Source organism: Carlito syrichta, unplaced genomic scaffold, assembly GCF_000164805.1.
Source record: "Carlito syrichta isolate Samal-C Ts95f unplaced genomic scaffold, Tarsius_syrichta-2.0.1 Scaffold307187, whole genome shotgun sequence".
Lineage (NCBI taxonomy): Eukaryota > Metazoa > Chordata > Mammalia > Primates > Tarsiidae > Carlito > Carlito syrichta.
This window is the reverse complement of record NW_007251283.1, coordinates 466,848-485,464: the sequence shown is the minus strand read 5'-3', so window position 1 is coordinate 485,464 and position 18,617 is coordinate 466,848. Positions and strand designations below refer to the sequence as shown.

The window sequence follows — 18,617 nt, the reverse complement described above, 5'->3', positions numbered from 1 at the left end:
GTCTTGAACCTGCAGGCTCAGGCAATCCACTCACCTCAGCCTCCCAAAGTGTGGGATTACAGGCTGAGCCACCGAGCCCGGCTTTAACTTACTATTCTTATTTTCCCTTCTTAAGGTAGACATTTAGATAATTGATTTGAACCCTTTCCTCCTTTCTAATGTAAGCATCTACAGTCATAAATACCCTTCTAAGCACTATGCTAGTTGCATCTGCTATGTTTTGATATGTTGTGCTTTCTTTATTGTTTGGTTTGAAATGTTTTCTAATTTCTCTTGTGATTTTTTTCTTTACCCATGAGCTATTTACAAGTATGTTGTTTAATTTATAAATATTTGGTGAGTTTTCTAGATAGCTTATTACTGTTACTGATTTCTAATTTACTTCTATTGTGGTCAGAGAACATGCTCTGTAAAGTTTTCAGTCTTTTGAAATTTATTGAGACTTGTCTTTTGACCTACCACATTTTCTGGATGAATGTTCTATATATACTTGAAAAGAATATTTTTTATACAGTTGTTGAATATACTGTTCTACAAACATCAGTTAGGATAAGATGGTTAATAATGCTGTTAGGCCCTTTTGTATCTTTACTGATTTTTTTCAAAGATTGTTCAATCAAGTACGGGAGAGGAGTGTTAAAATCTTCATTTCAGCTGAGTACAATGTCTCATGTCTGTAATCCCAGCACTTTAGGAGGCTGAAGTGGGAGAGGATCACTTGAGCCCAGGAGTTGGAGACCCCATCTGTACAAAAAAAAAAATTTTTTTTTAAATGGCTCGGCCTGTGATCCCAGCACTTTGGGAGGTCGAGGCGAGTGGATTGCCTGAGCCCGCGGGTTCAAGACCAGCCTGGACAACTTGGCAGGACTTCGTCTCTACAATAAATCAAAAAATTAGCCAGGTGTGGTAACGCGCACCTGTAGTTCTGGCTACTTGGAAGACTGAGGTAGAAGGATCGCTGGAGCCCTGCAGGTCGATGCTGGCATGGCTGCCAGTATGCCACTGTACTCTAGCCTGGGCGACGGAGTGAGACTCCAACTAAAAAAAAAAATTAATTGTCTGGGCATGGTGGTACATACCTGTAAGCCCAAGCTACTAGAGAGGCTGAGGTGGGAGGATTGCTTGAGCCCAAGAACTCCAGGCTGTAGTGAGCTATGATTGTGCCACGGCACTCCAGCCTGGGTGACAGAGTGAAACCCTGTCTGAAAAAAAAAACTTCATCTCTTTCTTCCTTTAGTTCTGTCAGTTTTTGCTTCATGTATGTTGAAGCTCTCAAACAAGTTGATAACTGTCCTGCCTTTCTGTTGTATTGATCCTCTTTTATCCTCATGAAATCATAAGTAGTAATTGTTGAACCCGCGACTCTAATGAGAGAGATATAGAGACCACAAAGAGCCAGCTCCGATGCAATCACACGAGGGTCTTTATTCAGGCTCGAGTCTGGGCTCACGCCCGAAGCAGCAGCTTCAGGGACCAGAGCCCCGATTCACAATGGCAAGCAGTTTTTATGCACAATTACAGAGGGAGGGGAAAGAACTCCAAACTTGATTTTACATGATTGGGTAATTTCTCCTAATGGGTACGGGAATACCTGGTATTGGTGGGTGTTGCCCGTGATTGACAGAAACCCACGTAATGGGTCGAGTGAAATGTTAGATAAGTTAGGTCCATACAATCTCGGTTTATGAAGTAACCTGGGCCGGCAGACAAAGGGTTACATTAGCCCTTTTAGTTTACCGATCCAGCCCAAGGCTTACTTAGGAAAACTTGTTTGCTTAACTTTTGCATAGTCATTATGGGACAACAAAAGCCAAACTTAACAAAGTTTTAAATATGAATGCTGCAAACACATACAGTGAATGTGGGGTAGAAAATCATATACTAATTCTGGGAATTTATAATAGCAAGCTTATAATAGCAAGGCAGTTACTTTATAAAGGTCTTTGTTCCCTGCAGGTTTACATAGCCACTGCTGTAAATTATCACTGAGATATAAACCGGTGATAAAGCCCACCTAGAGAGGAGGTGGCTCCTCTAAGTCTGGTGCCACCATGTAGGAATGTTTGAAAGAGGCTTATCGCTTTATCCTTTACATCCCGTTGTAAAAGCATAAGTTAGCCTACTGGTTTGGGTTTGACAATGCTTAACCCGAGGATTCTAAATACAAACACTGCTTAAAACCCGACATATGCCTAATTCTACGGGGTCTGAGGTAGGATTCAAAGTACTAAGATTTCATAAAATACATGAGGTAGTCATAAAATACATGAGGTAGGAATACACAAAATATATAGTAAACATGAGGTGGGGATATATGAAATATAATGAACTAAACGCTACTTTTACAGCAAATAAGTTTCTTGGTTTCTTGGGTCTCTCAATAGCATGCTCTTAACCTAAATCTATTGTTGTCCTCTCAGTAATAATCTTTATTTTGCAGTCTATTTTGTCTAATATTAATATAACCATGTCTTTTCCCCCTTTACCTTAATTGAGGACTTTCCCCCTGTAGATTATATTGGTTAGATACTCTTATTTCCCATAAAATCCTTCTAGTTAAATGAAACATTGAAATTTCATAATTGATCTTTAAATTTTTTTAAGCCTGAGTCTTGGGGTTTTCCACTTGTAGAAAAATTCCATTTATGGAAGATATCATCTAGTTCTTTCTGGAGCAGAGACTGCCTCCATTCCTCTTATGTTCAATTCTGTGATATTTTATTTCCAACAGAACAATTTTAAAAAACAACAGATTGAATATCACCTGAACACAAAAATTCAAAGCAACTCCAATGCAAAGAAAAGTGGCTATTTCCAGTATTTTTTTTCTTGAGTCGGAGTCTCACCGTGTCGCCCAGGCTGGGGTACAGTGGCACGCTCACAGCCACCGAAACCTCGACCTGCTGGGCTCAAGTGATCCTTCCACCTCAGCCTTCCAAGTAGCTGGAACTACAGGTGCGCACTACCTTGCCTAATTTTTTGATTTATTGTAGAGACAAGGTCTCGCCATGTTGCCCAGGCTGGTCTCAAACCCCTGGGTTTAGGCAATTCTTTTGCCTCGCCCTCCCAAAGTGCTGGGATTACAGACTTGAGCCACCACGCCCAGCCATTTCCAGTATTTTTAAGATTTTTTTTCATGATTTTTGAAAGAGGGGAGAGTTTATTTGAATTTTATTAAACACTTATTTGAACAATTGCTAGATCCTAGCATCTAGCAATACCCTAAAACTGTGCCTTTCTAAATGTTTGTCTCAGTTTGTTATTTTTCAGCAAATGCCTGTAGAGACATAAGAAAATTCTGTCTACAGTGAAGAAAATATATATAAAAAAAGGAATAAGCAAAATATGTTTCAGAGTATGATAGTTGGTTTTCCTTTTACAGATGATAAGAGCGGGTATTTATCTAAACAGCATGACTATATGGCTACCCAGTTCTAAAAACTAATTTTTTCAGATGCGGTGTTCAAAATTAGAATGACTGCAATTAGTTTCTTGTTCTTTCTACATGAAACATTGACATAGTGCCCTGAAATGTCTTTTTGCCTCTGTTCTTGCATTGTAGGGCATTTAACAGCATCCTGAGCTTCTACCCACTGGACACCAGTGATCCCTTCCCCAACTTGTCACAACTAAAAATGTCTCCAAATGTTATCAAATGTCCCTGAGGGAAAAATGTTTCCTAGTTGAGAACCGCTGACTTATATAAGCAGGCCACCAGCAGAGCACGATGACTGCCAGGTGGGTGGTGGGGCTCACTCAGTGGTCTTGGCTGAATCAGAGACCGTTTCGGGTCTAGGTTCACAAATCAAAGCCTGATGGTGGCCTCTTCCCATGCAGATCCCAGGAAGGAGCAGCAAGAGGTGCTCTATGAACAATAGCACAAGTGCCCTCAAAGAAAGAAACAATAGCACAAGTGCCCTCAAAGAAACAATAGCATAAGTGCCTTATGGGTATCTTTAGTCACCGCCCTTGCTCCAAGGAAAAAAGCAATTTCCAACATGTGGCTCAAAGCATGGTCTGCAGTGGTGTGTTCTCTGGAACCCTAGTTCTTCAGAATGGTAACTAGATAGTATGAGGGAGACCCCCAAAAAAACCCAAATTTATTTTTAAAAGTGTGTATGTATTCTTACATGTTTAAACTTCAGCCACCTTCACAGTACTCTCTGATGTAATATACCTGTCAAGACACTTTTTCCACAGCTCCAAGCAGTTTTTGAACTCATCAAATTCGATGCTTTTTAGTGCTTCTGCCGTTTTTTGTTTCACCTCTTCCACATCAGCAAAAAATTTCCCTTTGAGGACTTTATCATCTAGGGAAACAAAGTCATTCAGGGAATGATCGGGTGAATTGGGAAGGTGGGACACAGGGGTCATGCCATGTTTGGTAAAGCTGCTGAATGCTCAGCACAGTGTGGGCAGGTGTGCTCCTAAGTCACCCATCACGAAATGGGCAAACACACTGAATCTCTAAAAAAAATTTTTATTGATGGTGAATACAGCCTCTCACAACGTTGGCTGATGCCGATGGGTTCCTAGAACACTTACCTAGCAGGGGAACCCTGTACTATAGGGGACCCGCCTTCTAAAAAAAGATAATTCTGGTGGGTTTTTTTTTTTTTTCTTGGTCCCTCTTATATATAAAGAAAGAACCCTGGTCCAAAAAGTTTGGGAAATGTTGGTTTAAATAAAGGTAAACTGATTTCTTTATTTTTCAAAGTTCTTGAGAACTTTAATATCCCCTGTGAATGATGGCTATCCAAGAGGGACTAGCATGGGCCTTGTTCCCAAGCTTTTTGAACATGAAATTTCCTCATAAAGCATTTCCAGAGAAATAATGTGTGGGGCCACTTTGGCGAGGACTGTTCTAGAGACATTTGGGGAGGCACTGGTTCCTGGGCTGAGAGTGCTGGTGAGGAGGGTGGTGTGGGGAGAACTAAGCTGAGGAAGAATGAGAAGGTATGATGAGCCGACAAGGTCTTGATCTTGTCAAGGTATGTACCAGTGAGGCCATGATGGTTATTAGAACACTGAATGACTCACACTGTCCCTGGTAAATGGCTGCTGTGAGGACTTAGATCCAGCATGTTTGTCTCTGTCTTTTCTGAGTGGTTGTTGACCTGGCATGCAAGTTGCTAACATTTTGAATACCATCCTGGGTGTGTGGGATAGTAATGAAAATGGGGCCTAAAACATTTAGTCAGAAATATTCTTAGACTCTAAGGGCTATTCTATCTTCAGTCTATTCTTCAATATCAGACTCCCATTTGTTAGCTAGCATGAGAGTGACTTAAAATTTTCAGCCATGCCTGTAATTTCCCAGCACTTTGGGAGGCCGAGATAGGAGGATTGCTTGAAGCCAAGAGTTTAAGACTAGCCTGGGCAACACAGCGAGACCCTGTCTCTTCAACAAATATTTTAAAAAATTAGCTAGGTGAGATGGTGCATGCCCATAGTCCCAGCTACTCGCGAAGCTGAGGCAGGGGAATTGATTGAATCCAGGAGTTCAAGGCTACAATGGGCTATGAGTGTGCCACTGCACGCCAGCCTGGGCGAAAGAATGAGACTCCAACTCAAAAAGGAAAAATAAATTGAAAAACTACCAAGGACTCTTTCAGGATCTTAGATGGGGAAAATTTTAATGTGTGTTCTAAGCTATAAAAGAACACTGATTTCTATAAGACAATACAGAAATGAGGTATGCTTAACTTCATTTTTTTTTGAGTTGGACTCTCACTCTGTCACCCAGGCTGGCACACTCATGGCCACCCCAGTGTCAACCTGCTGGGCTCTGGCAATCCTTCCGCCTCAGCTTTCCAAGTAGCCGGAACTACAGGTGTGTGCTACCACTCCTGGCTAATTTTTTATTTATTGTAGAGATGAGGTCTCACCAAGTTGCCCGGGCTGGGTCTTGAACCTATGGACTCAGACATCCTCTAGCCTCCACCTCCCAGAGTGCTGGGATTACAGGTGTGAGCCACCATGCCTGGTCTTAACTTCAGTTTCTAATGGGAGAAATAAAACCTGATAACTTGCTTGAAATATTTGTGAGTTTTTACATTGTGATCATGAATAATAAGCAATGGTGTAGTAACTGTAACTTTAAAGCTGACCAGAATTGTCAATGAGTTATCTATTTTTACCTACACAATAGTATTGAGCAAGTGAACAGTCTACGAGAGATACAAGCACTGAGACGCCTGAATCCACACCCAAACATTCTTACGTTGCATGAAGTGGTTTTGTAAGTATATTTGGATCTTGGAAAATTATCTAAATTTGATGAAAATGATCATCTCTTTTAAAGAAGAAAAACTATGGTAGACATTTCTAATATTTGCTTTGTAGCTCAGAGAGTAACAATCTTTATTTAATCTTACATCACATTTTTATTTGCAAAAGTGTGTATCTGATTCTTAAGTGGGAAATACCTTTATTGAGGTAACTTTGTAGCATGAAAGCACATGTCACTCAAGCAGCTCATCTTCTGAGGTCTTGAGTTAGGCTTCTGAGGTCTTGAGTGCCAGGAAAGCACTGCTGTGTTATTTCAGGGACTCTGTGTTCTCAGTGTCCCTGCCAGTGGCCATTTTGGACAATCTCCTGTAACCTTCCTTACCATTATTGATATCATTTCTGGGGATTTTTATTTCTTTCTTTGTTGCAAGGTTTACCTTCCAGTCAAGCAGGCAGAGTACAGCACTTCCCTAAATGCCTCCTAGGCCTGTCCCCAGCAACTCTGTGCTGTGCTTCTGGACTTCATCTAGTCAAGCAGTCAGGCTTCAGGGTTTCGGAATCTGCTTTTCTGTGGACCTGAGTGGTACTGCCACTCTGGAAGGTCACCTCGGTGTAGAAGCTTTGCTATAGCTTTAGAGGGGCCCTGGCCTATAAGACCAGCCAAGGAGCTCCAGTCTCTGCCAGTTAAAGTCCAATAGATTTTAATCAGAGGATGAAACAGTTTTTTGTGTTTTTTTGAGTTGGAGTCTCACTCTTGTCACCCAGACTGAAGTGCAGTGACACGCTCATGGCCACCGCAGCCTTGGCCTGCTGAGCTTAGGCGATCCTTCCACCTCAGCCTTCCAAGTAGCTGGAACTACAGACGCACACCACCACGCCCAGCTAGATTTTGTGATTTATTGTAGAGACAAGTTCTCACCAGTCTGCCCAGGCTGGTCTCGAATCCTGGGCTCAGGCAGTTCTCTCGCCTCGGCCTCCCAAAGTACTGGGATTACAGGCTGAGCCACCGCACCTGGCCTAAAACAATTTTAAAGCCAAAATGAAATATTTTGTCATAGCTGTATGGCTTCTTGGCCTGTCATTCTTAGGAGGCTATTGAAACCAGGTCCGGAGGTTGCACTTTGCACATAATAGTCACAACACTGGATGTATTAATACGTCATGTGCTTTATATCACTTTACAAAGAAAATCTTGTGTGGGCCTCGGAACATGCAAGAGACAGTAATGGGACCCCTCCAGCCAGACTGGGGGCACCCAGCCAGAGCAGGGTCTGCAGGGACACAGGCTTCCCTGCTCAGGGCTTGGGGAACCCTTGAAGGGCCTGCTTGAACTTGGAGAAGCTGGTAATTCAGCCAGGGGCCTCTGCCCCATTCAGTGTCAGCCTAGATGTACATGGTGTGATGTGACTTGTTTTTCTCTCTTTTTTCCAAACCCTTATTGGTTTTTGGTTTTTGTTCTCCCATTGTAATGTATCCCAATTACATGGAAGTAACTTAGGTAAATTAAAACTAAATTTACAGTCACAGAGTATGAATTAAATTCTTTCTTTTATTGTTCTGCTTAGCCATTTCCCCGACCTTTTTTCTTCTTTCTGCTGATAGTTTTTTTTTTAATTGGAGACTCACTCTGTCATCCAGGCTGGAGTGCAATGGCATGATCACAGCTACCACAGCCTCAACCTGCTGGGCTCAGGTGGTCCTTTTGCCTCAGCCTTCCAAGTAGGTGGAACTACAGGTGTGCACCACCATGCCCAGCTACTTTTTTGATTTATTGTAGAAATGAGGTCTCACCAAGTTGCCCAGGCTGGTCTCGAACCCCTGGGCTCAGGCAATCCTCTTGCCTCTGCCTCTCAAAGTGCTATGCTTACAGGCATGAGCCACCGTGCCCAGTCTGCTGATAGTTAATTATATATTTTCAAGACATATCTCTTTTTAACTTTTAGAATTTTGCTCAAAGTAGGATTTTATTAGTATTTTAAATTAATTTTATCTGAAATGTTTTAAAGTCAAAACCTCTGCTGTTTCAGTAATTACACTGTAGTCTTTGATGTGGGAGTGCCTTATACTTGCCAGAGGTGTGTACAAATGAACTAAATATTTGATTATATTTTCTGATTAAGGCAAGAAAAAAAGTCATTTTGAAAACCTGCTTTCTTCCTCAGTGACAGAAAATCTGGTTCTCTTGCACTAATATGTGAACTTATGGACATGAATATTTATGAACTAATACGAGGTACGTAGAATAATTTGAAAGCTAATCTAAATGCTCTTTTAAGGCTTGTAATTCATATATGCTTTGTGGTTCTCATAATCATTAGTCATCATAGTGCAGTAGTTACAGATAAATAACAAGGTACAGGACTACTCCACTCAAAGGGAGGTGTTTTTCTGGCAGTCTCGTCTACTCAGAACATGGCTGCAAACAAGAAGTAAGGCCACAGGCCTTCTGGGCGACCATGGATTTGGTTGAGGATGGCATGGAAGGCAGGGGCAAGCCAAGTACCCGAGGCCAGGGCTTCTTCCCCACGGGCCTATGTACTCGGGTTTGGCTGACTCTGAGAGTCACCCTTCTTCTTGGTTCTGCTGTGATTTGACATTCTGTTTTGTACTCACAATAACCAGAGCTGCCCCACAAAATAATTACTCCCTTGAGAGGAAATCTCTTTCTATTTGGATATGTCTCATATTCTGGGAGGCTCATTCATTTCCTTTCTTTTGAACAATAGGGCCTGTTTAGGAGAGCACATGTGCCTGAGACGACCTCTGGTAGGGCTGGTTTTGGATTCTTCCAGAGGTCCCCCCAGGGAACAGGAAAAAAAGGAGGCAGGCGGCGGGGGTCTGACCTTAAGGTTGTGTTAGGACGAATGGACCTTGCATATATCGCTAAGAAAGCAAGAGAGCAAGTGTTATATTTCACAGATCACATTATCCCTAGAGGACAAGTGAAAAAAAATCAACCGTCCTATTGTCACTTGAGTGGCTACTTATGCCTTGAAATAGGATTTTGGTGACAGCATCATAGATGATCTAAAAACTGCTGAATTATCTCAAGAAATGTTGGCCAAGTGGCAGTTGATGTGCAATGGAGAGCTGTCAGATAAAGAAGAGGCACCGATGTTGAAGACCCACTGGAAGAGTTCAAATAAGATTGTTTTTGTGAAAAAAAAAAAAAGATTGTTTTTTGAAAAAGGAGAGTAGAAAAAGCATTATATCAAAATTTAAATATTTTATATGTGATCCAAAATATGTGTGTTATAGTAAATTACTAACAAAATAGTACGACCATAAACGTTGATGTATATAAGTTCATCAAACTTTTTGATTTTTGAGGGGAAGTAGGAGATTGTCTTATATCTGGGAAGGTGTGGTATTTCTTACAAGGTTCAAACTTCGTGCATTTTATTCATGGGTAAGCCCAACACTCAGTAACCTGTTTAATCTTGTTTTAAGTACAGTGCTAACAAACTTATATGGTTCTTTGACTTAAAATCCTTAAAAATAGAACTGGTAGAAAAATCTAGATCATACCAGGTATGGTGGATCACGCCTATAATGCTAGCACTTTGGGAGACTGAGGCAAAAGGATTGCCTGAGCCCATGGGCTCAAGACAGCCTGGGCAACTTGGTGAGACCTCTTGTCTACATTAAATCAAAAAATTAGCTGGGCATGGTGGCGTGCGCCTGTAGTTCCAGCTACTTGGAACAATATACCTGGACAATATAGCGAGACCCTATCTCTCTAAAAAAAAAAAATAGGACCTGGGTGCGGAGGCTCAAGTCTGTAATGCCAGCACTTTCGGAGGCCGAGGTGTGGGGATTGCCTGAGCCCACAGTTTCGAGAATAGCCTGAGAAACTTGGCAAGACCTCATCTCTACAATAAATACAGATATTAGTCAGATGTGGTAGCATGTGCCTATAGTTCTGGCTACTTGGAAGGCTGAGGTAGAAGGATTGCCAGAGCCAGCAGGTTGATGCTGGGGTGGCCGTGAGCATACCACTGCACTCTAGCCTGGGTGACAGAGTGAGACTCCACTCAAAAAAAAAAAAAAACTCTACATTATCATTTTGTTTAGTAACATTTCTCTCATATAAGAGGTATATTTTGGCCAGGAGTGTTGGCTCAAGCCTCTAATCCCATCACTTTGGGAGACTGAGGCAAGAGAATTGCCTGAGCCCAGGGGTTCAAGCTCAACCCGAACTACTTGGTGAGAACTCATCTCTACAATACATTTAAAAAAAATTATCCAGGCATGGTAGCGCATACCTGTAGTTGTAGCTACTTGGAAGGCTGAGGCAGAAGGATTGCCTGAGCCCAGCAGGTTGATGCTGGAGTGGCCTTGAGTGTGCCACTGCACTCTAGCCTGGGCAACAGAGTGAGACTCTAACTCAAAAAAAAAAGAGAGAGAGATTTTGTATTAGAATTATTGTTTTTGCTTCCTAGAGTGTGATATTTTCTAAGTCAAAGAGAGGGGAGAATTTTCAGCAAGTTGTTGTGTGTTTAGATATTTGAAAAAGCTTCGTTTAGAATAAATATATTTAGGGTAGGGCACAGTGGCCCATGCCTGTAATGCCAGCACTTTGGGAGGCCAAAGTGGGAGGATTGCTTGAGCCCTGGAATTTGAAACCAGCCTGGGCAACATAGCAAGACCATGTCTCTACAAAAAATTTTAAAAATTACCCGGGCTCGGTGGCTCCGCCTGTAATCCCTCACTTTGGGAGGCTGAGGTGAGTGGATTGCCTGAGCCCGCAGGTTGGCGAGACCTCATCTCTACAATAAATCAAAAATTATCTGGGCGTGGTAGTGCGTGCCTGTAGATCCAGCTACTTGGAAGGCTGAGGTGGAGGCATCACCTGAGCCTAGCAGGTCGAGACTGTGGTGGCTGGGAGGAGCCACTGCACTCCAGTCTGGGCGACAGAGTGAGACTCCAACTCAAAAAAAAAAAAATTAGCCGGGCCTGGTCACACATATCTGTAGCCTGAGCTACTCGCGAGACTGAAGTCAAAGGATCGCCTGAGCCCAGGAGGTCAAGGCTGCAGTGAGCTGTGATCGTGCCACTGCACTCCAGCTTGGGTGACAGAGTAAGACCCTGACTCAGGGAAAAAAAAAAGAACAAATGTATTTAATTTTCATTTGCAGAGGAATTGTATCATTGGATAAATTGAATCAATTTCTTTCAGTATCTGCCTACAAGTATTGTAGAAAACAGACCAGTATAGATAAGCAGACATGTGTTCATTACATGAATACTGAATGTCTTTCATAGGCCAAGTAATGTGTTTAGTGCACCGACTCTAAGATGCTGTCAGCAGTGTGGAGCATTCTAGGTTCAGAGATGTTAAAGCAAGGGTAGAACAGTTGACAGTGATTGCAAGGTACCAAATACTAAATATACATCTTGATTTCAGAGTTGGTAAAATGTGAAAAAAGGTCTCTCTGAGAATTGATGAAATATGGTGCCAGTGATAATAGCTAAGGGTTCACAAGTGCTGAAAACATCCCAGACACTATTCTCAGTACCGCAGGAGCCGGCTCATTTGACCCTCCCAGCAGGTATTGTTATGAGCCTGTTTTAAAGATGAGGATGTTTAAGGGGAGGGAGGTAAGTAATTTGTCTCAGGTTCTGTACCTTGTAAGTGGTTCAACTGGAGTTTGAACTGAGCCTGATTCCAGAGTGCGTGTTCTTAACCATCGCACATACTATCCATGACAACTCTGTGTGACTGGCACTATCATTATCCTCTCCCTTTTACAGATGAGGAAATTGAGGCTTGAAGGATTAAGTAATAATCCAGAATTAAGCTGTTGATAAATGGCAGAGCCAGGACATAAACTCAAGTCTGACCCTGAAACCTTCACTGTTAGCTCTCTTGCTGCCATGGGTCTCTATTTCAGGCCCTAGCTCACGGCCTCATATGACTAGGCACTTAATAATTATTTGCTCTTGTTGCTGATGATACTGACTTACTGAAAACAGAACCAATCACTAAAGCTTTTGCTACCAGAATAGCAATTCTTGTGACTTAAATTTCTACCCTGTTATGTTATTAGACTGTTGAGGAGCACTGTTAAATACTAAAGAATGATATAAGTAAGGGAATGAGCAATCTTTACTGAGTTGTCTACCTGCATGCACAGTAGTAGCCAAGAAGCTAGAGAAGAGGCATCTAAGATACAATTTTGGATATTGAAAGGGTATTTAGTCTGTTGCACACATAAATCACGTGAAAGCGACACCATTAGAGAAAATGAATCGCTGGGGTAATTTTATCTAGCAGGTTTCAGATGAGGCAGAGGTGGGCTAGAAAAGTTGGGGCTTGCCTGAAGGAGTGGTAGAATTAGACAAGTGCAGGAGAGGATGTGTCATTTGTGGTGACATGCCATAGGCTATTTTTGAGGCAGGGACACAGCAGGGAACACAGAAGACACAGTTTCCACCTGTGTGGAGCTCACACTCTGATGAGGAGAGACAGTGATTAAGTAAATACACGATCAAGAATTCCAGACAGGGATGATAAGTGCTGTGAATGAATAAAATAGACCTGTGTGTTAAAGGGTCTGAGGACTGAGTATTCCAGGCAGAGGATAGTTAGTGCAAAGACCCTGTGACCATCATGAGGGAAGAGGCCTGTGTGGCTAGAGGACATGGAGAAGGCCTGGGGGTAATAAGGTGGGCAGGCCCCAGTGGGGCTGGTGGGGCCAGGTAAGAATTTGCATGATTCTGAGTTCAATGAGAGGCTATTATCGCGTTTGAAAGCAGGGGAGAGGTAGCTTTCAATTGGTGTCTGGATCGGTGTTTCTAAAATTATAGCAGTAGACTAGTTGTTTTATTTCTAATCTATTGCAGATCAGAATTTTTGTAAAATACAATAAACATGAATTACCAGAAAAATGATCACATGCTTAAATGTCACAGCAATGTCAAATTGCTCTAAATGCTTCTAAATAGTTATTAATTTCTGTTATCTCCTCTTAGGCCAGTAGCATGCAGTCCCTGGACTGGGATTGGTGTGTGATTGTGCTTTGAGTATCACCTTTTTAGAAGGATTTCTCCAGTTGCTGTCGAAAGAATAAATGGGCCGCAGGTAGATGTGCTGGCTGTCCCTTCTAGTACAGACGCAGTATCTCTTCTCATAATTAACCCCTGAGGGATTATGATGTGATATGGATAGCTTGCCAGAGTCTTTGGGGGCTGAAGAGATAGACTCTAGCTTGGCTTCTAAGAAGCAGCTTCCAAAAGCCACCCTTAGGATTGGGCTGTGGCCTTGGCACAGACGAGACTCCAGGACGAAGCTGCCGTGTGGCCGGCTCTGCAGTGGTGGCGCCGCCGCCCACGTTGGGAGGCTCCCTGAGCTGTGCCCACCCAGTGGGTGTCCTTCCCTCCTCTCATGTGCCCCATGCCTTGGGCCTGCGTCATCTTCCACGAGGGGGCGCTTGCAGGCAGGACCCAGGTCGCCTCTGGAGCCCCAGCGCCAGGCAGCCTGCAGGATGTTGCTGTGGGCCTTCAAGCCTGGTGGACTGGATGGGGCTGAGATGGGTTGAGCCAGTCCGCAGCGTGTGCCATGGAGGCAGGATTGGTGGGAGAGACAGAGAGGCCCTTGGGCCACCACTCGCTTTTGAAGAGCTGACCTGGACTCGCCATTGGGTGGGTTGGTAACCGGGTGAAGAGAGCCAGCTACACCCTCTGGGATCCTACCTGCTTATTTGGGTGCATTTGTATATGGCTCTGGGCTCATGCCATCTGTGGCTGGAAGTTCATAAAGGAAATACTGTGTCTAGGAGGCTGAGTGTCCCGCATCACCTGATTAGCAAGGCAGCCACCGGCTTGCAGGTAGTGTCTGATTCTACTCTCTTTTAGCTGTTGCCAGTGAAATCCATGTGCTTTTGTGAATGGCTAGTTCCTTGTTCTCCCCACCCTTGCCGGTGCCTTCTTGAGAAGATGGGGTGGCTGCCCCTTCACCCCACATCCCCCATGTTGTTTCTTTATTTCATGCCCTCTGCCTGACATGTAACTATTCCTTTGTTTGTCTGACTTGCCCCTCTAGGGTGGAAACTCTGACAGTGCGGCTGTATTGTCACTGTCATTGGTGTCCGCTTCGTGTCCAGCACTGTCCTGTGTTTACAGGTGTCAACCATCCCTGGATGTGTTGAAGGGTACTGAGCATCAGAGTTAGATGATTTTAGTTGCAAGGAGCTCGTGCCAACTGGCTAGTTAGTTCATTCACAAAGGAGGAGTTTGTTGTCAGCTCACAGATCTCTTGCAGAATGTCCAACCAGGCCCCTTGGGAGGTGGGACTAGGAAGCTCTGATCATAGAGGCTACACCATTGCCCACATCAGAGACATCTGGTCTCCTGCCAGATTTCGCAGGTCACTGGCGGTAGTCTCTGCATTCAAATCACTGAAAGGAAATGCGATGGGCCAGGCCCAGACACCCCAGCCATTGGCCACTGGCTGTCTTGCAGAGCACCAGCTTCTCCTGGTCCAGTGGCTGGCCTTGTTACCTTAAGGCTGTGCCTTTTGGAGGCCATGAGTAGGGCAGGCATCCTGAAATAAGTCCATGATATCAAGGAATGAACCAAGCGGGAAAAAACAAACTTGGTTTGACTGTAGAAGTTGCACTGCGGTGCATTTCCTCTCAGGCTTGACTAGCTGTTGCTTTGTGCCTTATTACCATGTAACATGGCTTTCTTCATAACATTACTATGTCAGGCTAATTCAGTTGTATTTTTCTGTTTCATCCAATCTGACTCACTGATTTTAAGATGTATCATTTTTTCAGCCAGGCATGGTTTACTCATGCCTGTAATCCCAGGACTTTGGGAGACCAAGGAGGAGGATTGCTTGAGCCCAAAAGTTCATGCCAGCCTGGACAAGATAGCGAGATCTTGTCTCTACTACCAAAAAAAAAAAAGCGCCTGTAGTCCCAGCTACTTGGGAGACTGAGACAGAAGGATCTCCTGAGCTCAGGAGGTCGAGGCTGCGATGAGCTGTGATCATGCCACTGCACTGCAGACTGGGCAATAGAGGGAGACCCCGACGCAAAAAAAAGTGCCATTTTTTATGACCCAGCAGAACAGAAGAAAACATTGCCAATACAGCTGTAGCACAAGGCTCACTTATCACTTGGCGATTAAAATTTTATCTTTATCAAAAGAGCTCTTTTAGATCAATGTAGACATTTTCACCCACATCGCTTTTGTGCATATATCAGAAGGAAAACAGAAGTGACATAAATGTGTCACGGCATTTCCAATACTTCCTTGAGACATTTGGACTCAGAGTGACCGATGTCTTTGGTTTTTCTCACTCTGTAGTTCTCTGTGCTAGATTTTCTTCCCAGCCCATGATGCCATCCTGTTAGTTTAAATCCTGGTGCTTCTAGAAAACATGGTTCCAGTTTGGCTTGGCTGATGCAGCATGAATCTCCCGTATTGTGATAAGCATGTTGGCTCCGACTGTGCGCACTGCCGTGGTTAGGCTCTTTGGGCTTTATTCCTTGTCTGTAAAATGGGGAAAACTTAGTATTCAATTCTTAGGTTGTTGTGAGGTTGAAGTAAAATAATATGTGTGACGTATTTAGATCAGTGCCTAGTTCACATAAGTCTTCTTCCGTGATGGCTACTATCGTCGTCATCAGTTTACAGTATTTTGTAGTAGGTATGCATAGTATGGTATGTAGCATATGTACACATATATGTATGTATATATATAACTGCATTTGATCTGCCCAGTCCTGTGAGCTCAACCCTACTATAGAGTTGAGGAAATGGAATTTCAAAGAACACCTACAACTTTCCATTTTCACTGGCTCAAGATGAGCCAGCTTTGAAGTGCAGAGCTGGGAGAACCCTGCCCTCAAGCTCGCTGAGAGAGGGATGTCCGGGATGGGTCAGGCTGCTGAGTCTGACACCCCACTTGGTGCCTTCTGACTCCTTCCCAGAATGGTGTGCCATAGCTAGGCTGCCCTTTGGGTGACACCGACAGCGAGTGTGTGCATGCAAGGCCCTGTGGGGCACGCCTCCTGGGCCTTGGTGGATGTGATGGGCCCTTTGGGCCATGGTGGACGCCAGCATGTACCTCCAAGCCTGACTAGGAAAGCCGGGTTCTTGCCCAGGGACAGGGCCTCATGGGAAGGGGGTCTCAACGCAGGCCACGCTGGCAGCCATCTTCCTTCTGTTAGCACAGACTCACAGGGAATGCCATAGATGATCCTGTGTCCCTTGATTAACATGACATTCCTTAGAGTAGTGTTAATGAGGCTGTTTGGTAAAAGTTAACTCACAGGACTTACCTTGGTCAGTGGTGTTGTGGCCTGCTAGCCTTCACTAAGGGTCACATGGGAACCTTCTGAGAGGTTTATTGTACTCGATTTTATTTGTTTCTAACTGTTTGAAAACAAGAATCTGACAGGAACCAGATGCAGCCTTGGCCCGGGCAGTTTGAATCTTGCTTGGAGAAACGTGTGGAATGTGGGGAGTCAGCCCTTTCCTTTCAAGGGCGCAGACTCCTGTTGCTCTGACTGCTAGTCCCACACTGTTCCTCAGCCTCGCTCAGCATTAATACCCTCCTACTGACCCAGAGGGGATACTGCGCCCCTTACCCCTGGGCTACGAATAGGAGGCTGGGGGAGGGGAACCAGGGAGGCAAGGCAGGTGCCGGAAGAGGGTGCTTGCCGGGCCCTGAAACAGCTGAGAAGTGCAGGTTCCTGGTCCCCACGCCCAGGTTGGTGGTTCTGTTAGGTCTAGATTTGGGCCTTGGAATCTGCTTTTTAAAAGACCCCTAGGTGATGATAAAGATTGGATGGATGAGACTTTTCCTAAAAGATTCCACCTTTCCCAAGTTCAAGTTCAGATGATTATAATGACAATTTAATGATATAAGTAAAATTTGGATGTGTGGGCATGGCTGGGAAGGGCGTTCCTAGAAGTTGGAATGGCATGAACACAGGTACTAAGCAGGAGAGCTTTGGGTGCCTGCAGGGAAAAGTCCATGAGTGAATTCACCTGGAGCGTTAGCTATACAAGAGGGTTGTGGTTGGTTGGTGTGCTTCTCAAAGTGAGAGCCCAAGACTAGCGGATGCACCAGGGCTTTCTTCAAAAAGGCAACTTCTGGGGCCCCACTGCAGACCCTGAAGCAGAAACACCCGGGGTGTAGGAGGAGCGGATGCTCGCTGGACTATGTTAACAAGACATTAATAAGATGCTAGCTGGAGTCTGGGCCCTTGTGGTGGGAGGGAAACAATGGAAGGGTGTCTCACCAAGTTGCCCAGGCTGACCTTGAACCCCTGGGCTCAGGCAGTCCTCTCACCTCCACCTCCCAAAGTGCTAGGATTACAGGCATGACCCACCGTGCCTGGCTGCTTATTGATTTTTTAATTGTCTGGCAGTTTCACAAACCTGGTTTTACCTGTTTCAAAACTCTAAACTAGGGCAGAGGTGGAATGACCACGATGTTGATAAACTGATGTGCCTGAGTACCTTCTGGAAATGAGGCCCTTGCGGTATCTTCCCATGTTTATATATCTTGTTAAATTTGCAAAAATAAGTTCAAGACCAGCCTGGGCAACACAGGGAGACCTCATCCCTACAAAAAAAAAAAAGCCAGGCGTGGTGGCACACACCTGTCATCCCAGTTACTTGGGAGGCTGAGGTGGGAGGATCACTTGAGCCCAGGAGTTTGAGGCTGCAGTGAGTTACGATTGTGCCACTGCACTCTATCCTGGACAACAGAGTGAGATCCTGTCTCAAAAAAAAAAAAAATTGTAAAAATAAAATATTTTAACCATCATCAGTGAAGACTGCCATTTCTTTCTATTTTAACTGCCCCCAATTCACGTATCCCCTTTTGTTGTGACCATGGAGTGGCAGCCGGCATATCTGCAATCTTATTAGGGGTTGGCTGGGATATATTCACGTGCTTTGCAGTCTCTTCTGTGGATAGATATGTTAATGTTGGCCATTTCAGTCTGGGATGGCCTTTAGGAATACTCTGAATATGGTCAGTTCAGAGAATATTGATGAACAGTCACTCCAGAGAAAACGTGAAATGCCCTGAAATCTTACAGCTCAGATATGAAAAAAACTCAACTCAAATTTGACAACAATCCTAAAAATTACATGGTGTTACTAACTCCCACATAGTTGAGAATGTAAAAGAAACTTCTAGCCGGGCTTGGTGGCTCAGTCTGTAATCCCAGCACTTTGGGTGGCTGAGGTGAGTGTATTGCCTGAGCCTGCAGGTTCGAGACCCGCCTGGGCAACTTGGGGAGACCTCGTCTCTACAATAAATAAATAAATAAATAAATTAGCCGGGCGTGGTAGCACGCGCCTGTAATTCCGGCTACTCAGAAGGCGGAGGCGGAAGGATCGCCGGAGCCCAGCAGGTC

General features: G+C 44.1%; 1 protein-coding gene across 2 annotated transcripts in view; it reads left to right on the top strand.

Moving 5' to 3' along the window:
* The window catches only part of MOK (MOK protein kinase), a 50,523-nt gene that overhangs the window by 22,597 nt on the left and 9,309 nt on the right, over window positions 1–18,617 (top strand). Inside the window, exons 3-4 of one of the 2 annotated variants that reach the window (XM_008064088.1) lie at window positions 6,152–6,241; window positions 8,394–8,464. In XM_008064088.1, coding sequence (XP_008062279.1) covers window positions 6,152–6,241; window positions 8,394–8,464 — 161 coding nt within the window. The remainder of the gene's footprint in view (window positions 1–6,151; window positions 6,242–8,393; window positions 8,465–18,617) is intronic. The other variant, XM_008064090.1, reaches the window with a different exon arrangement.